Source organism: Postia placenta (assembly GCF_002117355.1).
Source record: "Postia placenta MAD-698-R-SB12 unplaced genomic scaffold POSPLAscaffold_10, whole genome shotgun sequence".
In the NCBI taxonomy this organism is placed as follows: Eukaryota; Fungi; Basidiomycota; class Agaricomycetes; order Polyporales; family Adustoporiaceae; genus Rhodonia; species Rhodonia placenta.
Window position 1 is genome coordinate 1,753,197 of NW_020169841.1, and position 12,951 is coordinate 1,766,147.

Sequence of the window (12,951 nt, forward strand, 5' to 3'; positions counted from 1 at the left end):
TTAATTGCCTTCACTTTCATCTTTTTGAACATTTGACTTCGCTTTCAACCATGCATTTCTTCACTACCCTCACTTTCATATTCTTGCATCTTCTGCCTGCCTCTGCCTTCCCAGCGAAGGTTCCTCGTGGCACGAAAATTTCCCTCGCCAAACGCGCCACCTTGGCTGGCCCAGATGGCGCGGTTGACATCACTGCCGTGCAGAGGCACTTCGCCTATGCTACCTCGTGAGTCCTCCACACAGTGCTGTCGGCCATCGTGTCTGATCTCATGCAATAACAGGAAAATCCAAAGTGGCTTCGCCACCTACGAGCAAAACACGGGCGAGGCTCATCCACTCGCATCCGCACCTAGCCAGTACAAACGGGCGGACAGTGTCGTCCTGTATACGGACATGGATGGGCAAATGTGGCAGGGCGCCATCTCCGTCGGTACACCGCCGCAAAATTTCAGCGTCGACTTCGACACGGGGAGCAGCGACCTCGTGCTGCCCGGGCCGCTGTGCAACGAGAACTGCGAGGGCCACCAGTACTACCACCCTGACCAGAGCTCGACGTCGCACGACATATATCGTGCGTTCAACCTCTCTTACGGCGATGGATCGAATGCCCGGGGAGATATCTACCACGACACCATCCGTGTCGCCGGCCTGACTGTGAGTCCCTGTTCTGTCTGGCGCGCCATCGCAATAGTATTCACAGAACACAACCCGGTCTGCAGGCCCACACTGGCTCCGTCGGTTCTGCCGAGACATACTCGGACGGCTTCGCGCCCTGGAACTTCTACCCCGACGGCCTCATGGGCATGGCGTTCAGTGCTCTGTCCAAATTTGGGTCTGGATCTGAGTCTGTCTTCCAAACCCTGATGGACCAGCACCAGACCAAAGAGGGCGTCTTCGCCTTCAAGCTCATTGACAATGGCAACTCCGAGCTCTCGGTCGGCAGCATCGATCAATCCGCTGGCGCCGGCGATTTGACCTACACGCCAGTAACCCATCAGGTCAGTGTACCTCATAGCTCCGTGGTCCAGCGGATCGCAGTCGGGACTCATCAATCAATTTCATGGTCTAGGCATACTGGCAGGTCCAGATGGACGGTGTGGCTGTCGGCGGGAACAGCACGCTTGGCAACCTGTCTGCCATCATCGATACGGGCACCACACTGATCATCGGCGACGCCGCGAACGTGGGCAAGCTATATGCCTCCATTCCCGGTGCGAAAAACGCAACCAGCGCGGGTGCTGGCTTCTACACCGTGCCCTGCAACGCCATGCCTGACGTCAGCTTCACGTTCGGCGGAAAGCCGTTCCACATCTCGAAGGACTTGTTCAGCCTTGGCCCAGTCAGCCATGGCTCATCAGATTGCCTCGCCTCAGTGGTGGGAACAAGTGATCAAAAATTTTGGATTGTGGGAGACCGCTTCCTGCAAAACGTATATACTGTATTCGACATGCAAGGACTTCGAGTTGGTTTCGCTGAGCTATCATGAAACAACGGAGAGGTCATAGCCATATACCGTTTATACCACACTCGTGTACCAGAGTTATACCGCACCAATAACAAATACGTCAGAATCAGAATGTTGGAGCCATCGTTTATGATGGCTCTTGAGAATATGGGGTTCATCCACTATAATTAGTAGACAGCCAACGTGACATCGGCACTGACAATCTACTTTAACTCGCGCTGAGAGCATGAAAAGGACAAAAACTTGTAGCATGTCAGACGCGCGTGTTTCCAACAGCTCTGCTGAAGTTCTTGCATCTATTATGTACCCTATGCAGCAAAGAAGGTGGTCCCACAGGTGTTCATTGAGTCGGTGATAACGTGATTACGCACGAGCCGACTCACCTTCCTGATACAGCACTCTCTTTCCCTTTTCTGGTTCCTGACAGGAACGCTGATCTGGACAGGCTGATTGATCCTCTCCGCAGCCCAGTCTCTTTCGCATGCGAGCCGAGGTCTAGCCTCACGAGAGCCCCGACCGACGTCCATATAAGTAAAGGCGCCCTCCCTCGAATTCAAAACAATGGAGTCAAATCATGAAGATTACAGGGTGCTGCCACTTCTACCGTCAGTTCGCGCAGTGCAAGGTATCACCGGCTGTGGAGGCGGCAAGTAGCGCCGCAAGTAAGATGTTTCAGGTCGAGAACGCCAGGCGGACAATCGCCTGATTTGGATAACGCAACGCCGCATCTGTCGTTTCGCAACGCAGGCATCAGCGGGGCTGTGTCGGCTGGAGGACATCAAAAAGCGGAGACAGCTCAGCCGTGTGCCAGGGTCTCCTTCGTCTTCTCTTTTCCCTTCATCTTTCATTACGATTCTTCGTATTTATGGCCATCGTCAATCGTTCTAACAGCGTGCTGGCACGGGCAGGCCATGCGCACCTCCTACACAAGCGAGAAGTCCCCGCTTCCAGCGCAGTTGCCTCGCCCACACTCGTTTCGGAAGGTGTCGAAGCATCCCCGTCGCCCTCTGTCGCGGCTCACCACAGTGGTCCGACGAGCAAGGAGAAGGCGATCGCTGCTTCAATGGTGATCGTCGGAATCCTCATTATTGGTGCGTGATTGACATACTTCTTGATGCTTCCACACCAACTTCCCAATCAAAATTCAGGTATTGTTATATGGCAGATAGGCAGATGGCGCCGCAGAAAGGCGCGAGCAGCCGCCTCCAGCAAGTTCAACATCGCCTTCAACACGAATTCCATGTCGGACAAGCCCATCCCCCTCGACTTCGACATGGATGGTCGTGAGCTCGAGAAGCCGAGCACGGCGAATATCCTTCTCCCTATGACACCCGCGGCCAGCGTCAAACCCTCGCTCACGGGCAAGCCGTGGACGCACACCATCCCTGCTTCCGGCGACTTCCCATCCGACAAGCCGCCGTCTTACGCCGCCGTCAACGGCGCTCTCAACCAGAGCTACCGTGTCCCGCCGCCGGCGCTCGAGATTCCCCAGCGGCCCAAGTCAAGCGCAGTGGTCGTGCCAAGTCCACGCTCGTCCTCCTTCGGCGTCGACTCGCCACTCTTCCTAAAAGCTCAGCTCACCGCAGCGCTCAAAACGTCCCGGCTCGCGACGGCCAACAAGCCGCTGCCACGCGCGATGTTTGTCGAGAGCACGTTCAAGCCGTCGCTCTCCGACGAGCTGCTCGTCAAACCCGGCGAGACGGTGCGCATGCTTGAAGAGTACGAGGATGAGTGGTGCCTCGTCCAGCGTGGGAGCCCCGAGGACGGCCAGAAGGGCGTGGTGCCGCGCTTTTGCCTGCGGGAGCTGCCTTGAACGACTAGCAATATGAACATTCTGCCGCCTCGCCCCCCGGCACGCTATCACGAGCCATCACGAATCGGAATCTAACTTTGTGACAGACCCTTCAAGATACGATACCTCTTTTGTTGAGCTATATTAAATAAGCTCTGGCCATTCTTTCGCTTCGTACCATATTTATCCTTATTTTACGCCTCGCGTGAGTGTCACAGTGTCCACCTTACTTGTTGAGTTGCTCATCGTCCTCCAGGCATTATGCGTCGCTGGTTGTGCATTATTTATTGTATAACATTTGAAATGCAATGGGCTTCTGTGCATTATTTTTGTAAATTATAGCACGAACTCTGTCCTCGCAATACATACATGGACGTAAACATGCTTAGGGTATGAGGGTATTTACTATATGGGCTCCGAAGTAGATTTCAGGCAAATCCCAGCTACTTTTCGCGCCTTAGTCAGTCAGCGAGCAAGACCTAGGGAATGGCTCTAACCGAGGTAGCACATAGAATGAGTCCGAGTAGCCACATTTCCCAACAATACCATTGGATGGCTGCTGGGGAGCTGTGAGGTCCCGCTCTAGCCACGCGTCTTGCGTCTGTTCTCGGCTTGGGTCTGCTGAAAATCCGTCTTGGAATCTGTACTTTAAATACCCTTTCATTCGTCACGAAAGCCAATAGTCATGAGAATGAGAATGATGAATCTGTGCGAGATTTTCTCTAGAGTTCAAATCACATTGCGACAGTTACAATACACAAACAAGATTATGTAGGTCGCTACAACGTAGTAGTCCATGAGGGGGTATGTGTATGATACGGATACAGACATGTGAAGTGCATTGTGTCGACAGATACAGACAGGATTCGGATATACAGGTAAAGCCGGTGTCGCAGAGGGTACAGCTTGGCTACAAGAAACATCGTGATGTCATGAGTAGGCATTACCGTAATATGACAGCGAGAAATGAGCGTCTGCGAATCACGAATCACTTAATGGCCAAATGCAATGCGAACGGATTGCCACGTACGGTGATACTGCAAACGTGCTTCAGAGCTTGGGCGAGATCCTCAATCGGCCCCTCCCCTTCTCGATGCTGAGGAAATCGGCCTTCTCCGGGTCCCCCTCATCGCGTACGACGCCCGTGAGGCTCGCCATCCCCGGGCTCGCCAGCGCGTGTTCGCTGAGCCCTGTCAGGCCAAGACCCACCATCGACGCCGACCCGGCCCGCGACTCGCGCTCGCGCACCTCCTCCATCGCGTCCCGCCGCCCGCGCTCGCGCTCGTCGCGTACTTTGCCTCCGAGCATCTCCTCACGCATGCGCCGCCGCTCCCGTCGCGCGCCGTGGTACGAGCTGAACGTGCGGATGATCATCGCAAATTTAAATAGCCCCAGGGCAAACACGACCGTGATCGCCGTACGGACGCCGATGGCCTGGCGAGTGCTAAGAGGGGAGGGCGGCGTCTGGTTTGCGATGGATCCCGTGCGCCAGACATATGAAAGGATCGAAACGCAAAACGCGATCATGGACCAGGCAAGCCAGATGGCAGGAGCAGCGAGCAGTACCCAAATGTTCCACAGGATAGCCGTCTTTGTCCTTTGCGCTTCCTGTAGTCACCAGGCTTAATCAGGTGCGACCCAGGGAATGCTATCACTTACCTCTGCCCAACGAGATGCCCTGTCCATGGTCCGCATCGTTCCAAATTGGACAATGAACACGCAGCCGTAGCACAGACTCATAAGCGCAAAGACGAGTCCAAATAGCGCCGCCGACCGCGTCACCGGATCGTCCTCGGCATCGTCCACTTGGAACATCGTCAAGATTGCCCTGCAGCACAACATGCATGAGTAAAGAATTTGTCATTACACGGTCGCGCTCGAGACGAATGAAGAGCAAACCTCTTCTTCGGCGGCGCAGAGATGATCAGTACGCACGTGCACAACAAGGCGGACACCAGGTTGAGCGTCTTCCACTCGCGCAGGAGCGAGTCCACGAATTGCTCCCACGAATGCTTGAAGCGCACTAACGCGGGGGAGACCATTGGCGGATTCCATTCTTCTGGGAACGGCAATAGCACCGTGTGTCTGCTGGGCACGGAGCGGTCGCGGGTGCCCGGCACGCCTTCGGGGCCGCGGTCGTTCGGATCGCGGGTACACGCGTCGATCATGCGTTGCACGTCGGGCCTGCTGAGCTCGGCATCCTCGAAGACGCGTGTGACGCGTGACCAGTACAGCGCGGGCAGGCCCAGCAGGAGGATAAGATAGAACTGGCGCGGCAATGTGTCCGTGAGGAATGTGCGCGCGTCGCGAAACACATCCTTCCAGGAACCTCCCTCGCTCTCGCCATCTTTGGTCTTGCACGGCGACAGCACTGGGAGAGGCAGGCACCCGCCGAACGCGTCTTTGCATTCTATGTCATTGTCGCTATCGGGACGTTGCATAACCGATACCCGATCGCCCTTGCTGGCTGGGCCGAAAAAGCCAATGCGAAAAGGATCGACAGGTACGAAAGGCTCCTCGCGGGCGTGCACCCGATGCAAAGCCCATCCAAGGCGACGCAGTGGAGAGGCCGCACGCGACTGCGAGGGAGACCGAGAGGTGGGAGTATGAGGATCCCTTCCCAGGCGGGGCGAGAAGTTCTGTGCCGGATTGTGGCTTTGTTCCGATGCTGCTGGTTGGGTCGGAGTATGAGGGCCTCGCAAAGAGCCCTCCCCAGACAAAGGCGAGGGGGAGCGCGTCATAGAATGACTACGACGCACTCTTCTATTAGCAATAGCTGTCAAGAGTATGGTAAGCTTATTTATAGGACATTGAATTGGATTTACTTGCCATGCCGGATTCCCTGGAGAGTAGTGGGAAGAGACGCGCGATCACTCTCTAGGGAAGCCCTCTGCCTCGGAGTGTCTAGTCCAATTGATCCGTCAGATTCACTTGCATGGGTTGCTCGCGGAAGCTGATGAAGGGCCTGAAGACTGCCGGAGGGTGAGTCGACAGATGTCAGCGATCCGGACGTGTCTAGGCCGCGCCGTAGTAAGCGACTGGGCGAGCGAAAGCGCCCGCCAAGCGCGGGAGATGACTGAGTTGGAAGCTCAGATAACTTGTCCGAGCTCGTTCTGTCGGACGACGACGAAGTCGAATCTGTATGTCTCTAAGCTTAGCTGGGCAGAGCGTAATTACGCCAGGTGATCTCCGTACCAGGAATCGCGACCGGCGGCTGCTCGCTCTGGGAGGGAAAAGGAACTGAGTTCTGACCCGGTCGCGTATCTCTAGAGGTTGTATCTGAAGCGGAATCGTGCAACGCGTGGGTTGGTGTCATGGTTGATCTTTACGACTCGAAGTGTGAGGTATTAAGCGAAAGATGGATACCAGTGGGTAGTAGTGATAAACGAGGGGAGAGACTACGCGGAAATAATGTAGGTATGCCTCAGCAGGCCGGTGCCTCTTAAAGGGCGCGCTCCGGGGAGAAGAGAGTAGAGCAGCCTGAGCTCACCCATTCTGGTTCAACTAGGACAGTTGCCATATTTGGCTTCCTGAGCGTATCACGTGCATGATCGAACGGTAATTGGACGCGTCGGTGGCGGTGCCATCCCGCCACCACGGCTCAGCAGCAGCCTCTCCGGCATTCTCTGGATGCAATATGCATATTTCGAAGAGAATTAGACTTGCGTAATGATGATGAGGAACTATGGAGCGACTTGTGACTTCGAACCGTCAGGCGAGCACATGCATTGCATATTATGGACCGCGGTCTCTTCGTACTATTGGGTCCGCCCGCTCTGGTTTAGCTATTCGATTCTATCTTCTCTGCATTACGCATCAAAGCATATCCACTGCCACACAACTGCACGCGGAGCCTGCTGTATGACCACAGCATACCGGTGTCAGTACCTCCGTGTCCGGTCTGCTCGAAGCCAGGTAGATCCGCCGAGGCCAACTTGGCCTCATGCAAACGCCGTATAATGTGGCACCGCTTTTTTCCACGCGAGCCCTGTCAGAAGACAACGCGACTTGCTCGCGGCGGGTCTTCGTGTCGCCTGCGCAAGATGACACAAAACTCCCCAAACCTGTTGCGCGTTTCGATAGGAATTGCCAATATCACTGACAGAACTTCATCCAAGGCCGTCTTTTTTGTTTCGCTTGAATGGAGAGTAGTCCTCCGGACCGCTTTTCCCCACTGAGTGTCATACAATGGGACATACGATCCAGCGGCGCTCTTACGGCAATCACAATAACGACAGACGTCTCCTAGCAGATTATAGTCTGCAGTTGAGCTGGGGTAATCAGTGGGGCGAGCGCCGCGGCGACATAGAACCTCATACGGCCCTCGCAGCGACTTCGTCGCTCCATCGCGTAGTGCCTACATGCCTCCCGCGTCGGCCTGGCAAAGCCTGATGATGTGATGGAGATGAATCATTCTTTGCTTCTCCACCTGCCTGTGTCTCAGATCATACAGGAAGTCCTTAGTTATTGGGTTGTTGTAAACACGCTGAACGATAGTACAATTGCATCTACTCATACAACATTCGATACAGGACACGTCATCATAAAACTACAGAAATCGTACATAGTGATCACCACGAGACGCGCGGAAGTACTCGAACATCAAGACCGGATACAGCAATTACGCCACCAGCCATTCACCGAAGCTGCTGGGTCGCGGGCTTGCCGGTGGGGATGGGAGCGTGAGGGACCGGAGCATGGGGAACGCGAATCTTGAGGCCTGTTGCGACGTGTATTAACATTACTGCTGCCACTTCACGTGAAGCCGTACGCACCGAGTTCCTCAGCGATCAAGTCGGCACCCTTCTCGCCGACGAGCAAGGCAGACGAGTATGTGTTGGTGCCCAAGTTGTCCTGGCAATGGCATCAGTCTCCGCATACCGCACTGCCACGCAGACAGCACTCACCGGGCAGATGCTGAGGTCGACACACTTGAGGTTCTCCGTGCCGTAGACGCTCAGACGTTTGTCGACAACACCGCCTTGTTCGCGCGGCTTCATGGCGCATGTACCTGTCATGTCGTGTCAGGCGCCGCATCATGATCCGCCTCCGCACAAAGCAGCTACGTACCCAAAGAGTGCCAGGTCGTCTCGACGTGATCAGCGACCCAGTTGTCGATCGCCTCGTCGTCCTCCTTGGTGTACACGATATCATCATGCACCTTCTTCGGATCGTACGCGTCGCCGGGCTTGTGCCACGTGCCCATGTGGATCCCGACCGTCAAGCTGTTCGGGAGAAGCTCCTTTGCGGTCTTAAGGTCGATGTCGTGGCACGCCGCGGGAGAGTTCGGGTGGAAGTGCGGGTGATGCGAGGTGAGCTCACCGCGGAAGCCTGGAGCATCATGTGTTAACACAATACCGCAAGCAGTACGACCGCCTGCACTTACAGTCCATGCGGCGCGCAACCTCGCGCGTCTTCTTATAACTCCAGCGAATCGGCGCAAAGTCAGCCTTGTTGTTCAAGAAGCCACTGTCATAGAATGGCTCGACATATGGATTGGCGCTCTTGATGTGGATCTACAGAAATTTGGTATAAGCATGCAGTTTTCTTTTGACAGGTTGCGAAGCGGCTTGCTTTGCCACGGCTAGCCGGGTACTCAAGGTACTGGAACCTGTCGGTCACGTAATTAGGATATGCCTTCCGGAAACGATGTCTGAACTCACATCGTGATGTACTTGCCCGGGGGCAGGAGGGAGTGATCGGCGTAGGCGCCGCCAACAATGGAGCCGAACATCACCGGCTTGTCCGGCTTGTCCTTGAAGTAGCGGTTCCAAAGCTCGTTGAACTCCGGGCCCATCTCCTTGAGCTCCTCCTCAGTGGGACGGATCTGATGCCAGACGCTCTCAGCATTCTTGGCGGCTCATACACCGTGCCGGTCAGATTTACCTTAAAGCCGGCATCGATGGAGTTCGACGACAGGCGCGCCTTCTCAGGGCTTGTCTCCCACTCCTGGAATATCTCCTGCTGTGCTTCCTTAACTCCGCGGAGGAAGTCATCAGTGGTCTGGGTGTCGTTTGAGACACGGTAGACTGCGCTCAGGGGTTAGTTGACCAGTATAGCATCTAGATGAGGTAGTGCATACGCGACAAGGTGGTGTAGTGGTCCTGGTACTCCTCACTGAAAGAGGCGTTAGCTTGCGGACGTGGGTAAACCCCGGTATGGTTCCGCTTACCCGACACCCGGGAGATCACTGACGACCTTGATTCCGAGCTGGCTCAGGAGCTCAGCGTTGCCGACGCCAGAGCGTTCAAGGATTTGGGGCGTGCCAAGGGTGCCCGAGCTGAGGACGACCATCTTGCGTGCCTTGACGATGGTCTCGTGGACCTTGCCGCCTGACGTGCGGTTGCGCGACGGCACGTACGCGACTCCGACGGCCTTGTTGTTAGCGTCGAAGAGAACACGGTTGACACGCGCATTGCAGCGGAGGTACAAATTGTCCTGGACGTCCATGACGCTGTGCACATACGCTGGTGATGGCTCGCATTGGTGAGTTCATTCCCACAATGACGAGCAATGACATACCGGTCGCGGCGTCACTGCGGCGGCCAGTGTGACGGTTGATGTACTTCGCCCAGATCTCAGCACCATGAGCGGTGTTCAGATCTGGATAAAACATTAAGAATTTTCGCCGCGCAAGTGGGCTAAAGATCATTTACATACCCTGAATATCGTCTATATCAGAAAACAGCTATTAGTGAATTATCAATCTAGAAGTTCTGCTAAGTACACATACCGCTATACGGGATACCAATGGCGTGAGATGCGCGGAGGAAATCCTGGGCAACAGGCTGGATTTGTCCACCATTGCTGATAGCGATTGGGCCGTCGTATCCGTGCGTGTCATTGTTCGCCGGCTTCTGGTAGTTCTCGAGGCGCTTCATGAGCGGCACGAGGTCTGGGAATGTTATCAGTCTCAGAAATCTTCGACCCCTCTGCCGGAATCTTACCTTTGGCTGTCCACCCCTCGGTCTTGAAGTCATCTGCATATTTTCATGATGAGCTCGTAGTTCACCAACCGCGGTAGCACCAGCGTCACTGACCCCAGTCTGATGCAGAAGCCCGCGTGTACATCTGAGACGCCCTTAACGAAATGGATGATTGGAAGGTTGGAATAACCGTACCTGGAAGTTGATGCTGCTACCGCCACCTATCATGAGGGAAGAGCACAATGAGGCAGACTTCACAAGAAAGAACAAAAATGAACTAACCGAGAATATTCGCGCAGCTGTCCAGTATCGTGATCAGCATTGCTCGATGAACGATAGCGAAACACACATACGGGACAATGCTGCGACGGCCGCGGAGGTGAGAGGACTGCTGGGTGTCAGTGTAGAACGTGGCCTTGTCGTTTCTGACGAACAACAGGACTCATGAGGTGAGACATTGATAAGGCAGAATGGATACATACACGCCGTCGTTCTGCATGTTGCGAACATAGATACCAGGGCTTTTGCCGTTGTCAGAGCCCTGTACTAATCAAAGACGCACAAACAAGACTGACCGGTACACCCAAGGATCATCGCGGTTGTTGGCACCGCCTCCAGATTGTTTGTCAGCGGAGGGTTCCACGTCAAACTAATTGGGACAACACATACCTTCAATAAGCATAACCTTCAGCGTAGGGTCGGCATAGGCGAGACGCCCTGCGACAACGCTGCCGGCGGGGCCACCGCTATCAACGCAACCAGCGTGAGCTCCCCGACGTCGGCAGCAGGTACGGACAGCGAACAGACGCACCCACAGACGATGACGTCGACTTCCTCTGGGTGCATGATGACGAGTGAGCTGAGAAGAACTGTGGGTTCTGAGGGCAGAGCGGTCGAGAATGAAACTCGCTGCCTTGCCCCTGTCGTGTTCTCAGCAATTTATATTGTGTCCTCTCGGTGGGATGACCCCGAATGAGCGGTACAAGAAGCGCAGCGTCCGTTCTTGCAGTCATGGGCGCGTGCTTAGGCGGACGCGTTCTCATCAGCCAACCGTCAGCTGGACGAAATCACCATCAGCGGCTAGTGCACGGCGTAGCTTGTCCCGTGCTACCCCGCATTTCCCCACACTACCCCACACTCGCTGATCTGAGGAAACAAAGGAAAAAGCGTGGTGCCGTCAATCAGCTGTGCAGAGAAATCAAATATGACGGTCATGCAATATGTGTCTTGCCTGGCCAGCGTTAAGCGCTGTACCTACACAAGTCGCAGATTTGGCTCCGCAGGCACACGCTGTCGTTCGCTCCATGAGAGTCTTAGAACACAGCCGGCATCATTGTAATCGGGGGAGGTACGTTGGAAATGAATCATCACATCCACCCACATCTTCGTCCCACGAAGACGCTATAGCAGAAGCCCAAGCGTAAGTGGGGGGAAAGCCAACGGACTGCTGTGCGCACCTGATACAAGAAGTGGATCATGAGGCCGGCATCTGACTACAGCTTCAGAAGCCAATTCAATTGAGTCTGAAAAAGATAGAAGCTTGGATGCTTCAGGAAAGGGCTCGCCTACAGCGTCAGCGTGTAGCAAGCGTGTACGCTTGAGAGACAGACAAGCGCCCTCTGTGAAGCGTACGAGACTCGATTTTCAGTCGTCCATCGAAGTAAGCCTGCGCACGCTCAGGAGTATCTTTCGTACACATGACAAGCCGTGCATTTGTTAGGAGCGGCGCAGTGTCAAGTAGAATGATGCTGCGCGTGAACAGATGCTCCTCGTTCAGGCCGTGAGACGGTCATATGCTGCAGTTTAGGGGGGGAATGTGACAAGACTATGATGCAGGCCACTCACCAGCGATTTCATCGTACTAAGCCCTCTTGTGTAAGATATGTGGCTCACTCTGCTCCGACTGCAACAGACGACTTGAAAAAACCCGAACATCCCTGAGACCGCCCGGAGTGGTGATCAACCGCCGTCATTGTATGGTTGCTCAGAATCTGTATCTGCCTCAGCTTCGCCCTTGAAACATTGTCTATTGCTTTTGAACCCGTAAAGTACTGTAGACCGTGCACCTCGGCTCGAGGCGAGCAAACTTCGAATGCAGAAATGCTTATGCGACGAAAGGGGTTGCAGACAGAGACAAACTCGGTAGCGCTCATCGGTGTGAGAACCTGATCGGAGATCGATACTAATGTATTGGATCAGAGATCCCCCCGGGCCATTGGACTATTATTGAGACCTATTGAAACCATTCAAGAAAGGAATAGCTCAGCTATAACTCAATCACCCTCTTGCGCTGCGTCGCATTGGCCCAGGATTTGATACCCCTGTGCATATCTTCGTTCGGATAAATCGTGCGCGAGGACTCAGGATACCGCCACGAGTCAGCGCGACGGCCCCTGCCCATGACCATGAGGTATACAAGACATTGTGTGTAGGTGCTCCGGCATCAACACTGCATTGTATATCAGCACATGCAAATTTCTCTGAAACATTGACATAGGTCAACGCCGCGCTCGAGATCCAGCGAGCTCGCTAGCTTTGCAGTCAACCGCACGGATGTCACATGAATACGTGCCACCAAGAACAGGCCCGTCGACCGCAAATGCTGCTGATAGATGGCCCGTCAGGTGCATGTTTTGTCAGAGCTGATATGGCACGATGCTCGTCGCTGAGTGCCTCGGCCTCCTTTCTACCCGCCTATGCCAAACACCCGCCCCACTCAGTTTGCACAACGGCCGCCGTGTAAGGCTCCAGAAAAGCTGACAAGACGC

The 12,951-nt window shown here is 54.8% G+C and overlaps 4 protein-coding genes across 4 annotated transcripts; 2 read left to right on the forward strand and 2 right to left on the reverse strand.

Moving 5' to 3' along the window:
- Positions 1–50: 50 nt before the first annotated feature.
- POSPLADRAFT_1048085 (hypothetical protein) lies at positions 51–1,486 on the forward strand (the record flags this gene model as incomplete). Its single annotated transcript, XM_024479433.1, has 4 exons — positions 51–226; positions 282–654; positions 720–998; positions 1,070–1,486. The coding sequence occupies 4 exons, from the start codon at positions 51–53 to the stop codon at positions 1,484–1,486; spliced, it is 1,245 nt and encodes a 414-aa protein (XP_024337502.1).
- Positions 1,487–2,330: 844 nt separating this feature from the next.
- Positions 2,331–3,278, forward strand: POSPLADRAFT_1048086 (hypothetical protein; the record flags this gene model as incomplete). The annotated part of the gene is made up of 2 exons (XM_024479434.1): positions 2,331–2,556; positions 2,614–3,278. The coding sequence occupies 2 exons, from the start codon at positions 2,331–2,333 to the stop codon at positions 3,276–3,278; spliced, it is 891 nt and encodes a 296-aa protein (XP_024337503.1).
- A 1,029-nt stretch (positions 3,279–4,307) lies between these two features.
- Positions 4,308–5,998, reverse strand: POSPLADRAFT_1048087 (hypothetical protein; the record flags this gene model as incomplete). The annotated part of the gene is made up of 3 exons (XM_024479435.1): positions 4,308–4,865; positions 4,917–5,085; positions 5,193–5,998. 3 exons carry the CDS (start codon positions 5,996–5,998, stop codon positions 4,308–4,310), a joined length of 1,533 nt encoding a protein of 510 aa, XP_024337504.1.
- A 1,723-nt stretch (positions 5,999–7,721) lies between these two features.
- Positions 7,722–11,082, reverse strand: POSPLADRAFT_1040696 (hypothetical protein). The gene is made up of 22 exons (XM_024477785.1): positions 10,995–11,082; positions 10,853–10,929; positions 10,759–10,795; positions 10,666–10,704; positions 10,537–10,608; positions 10,466–10,482; positions 10,379–10,404; positions 10,298–10,328; positions 10,205–10,237; positions 9,991–10,152; positions 9,918–9,929; positions 9,780–9,860; positions 9,430–9,724; positions 9,340–9,374; positions 9,144–9,286; positions 8,921–9,084; positions 8,832–8,868; positions 8,644–8,773; positions 8,328–8,588; positions 8,165–8,268; positions 8,033–8,111; positions 7,722–7,977 (listed from the first exon to the last, which is right to left on the reverse strand). The coding sequence occupies exons 1-22, from the start codon at positions 11,027–11,029 to the stop codon at positions 7,895–7,897; spliced, it is 1,953 nt and encodes a 650-aa protein (XP_024337505.1). The 5' UTR covers positions 11,030–11,082; the 3' UTR covers positions 7,722–7,894.
- Positions 11,083–12,951: the final 1,869 nt, after the last annotated feature.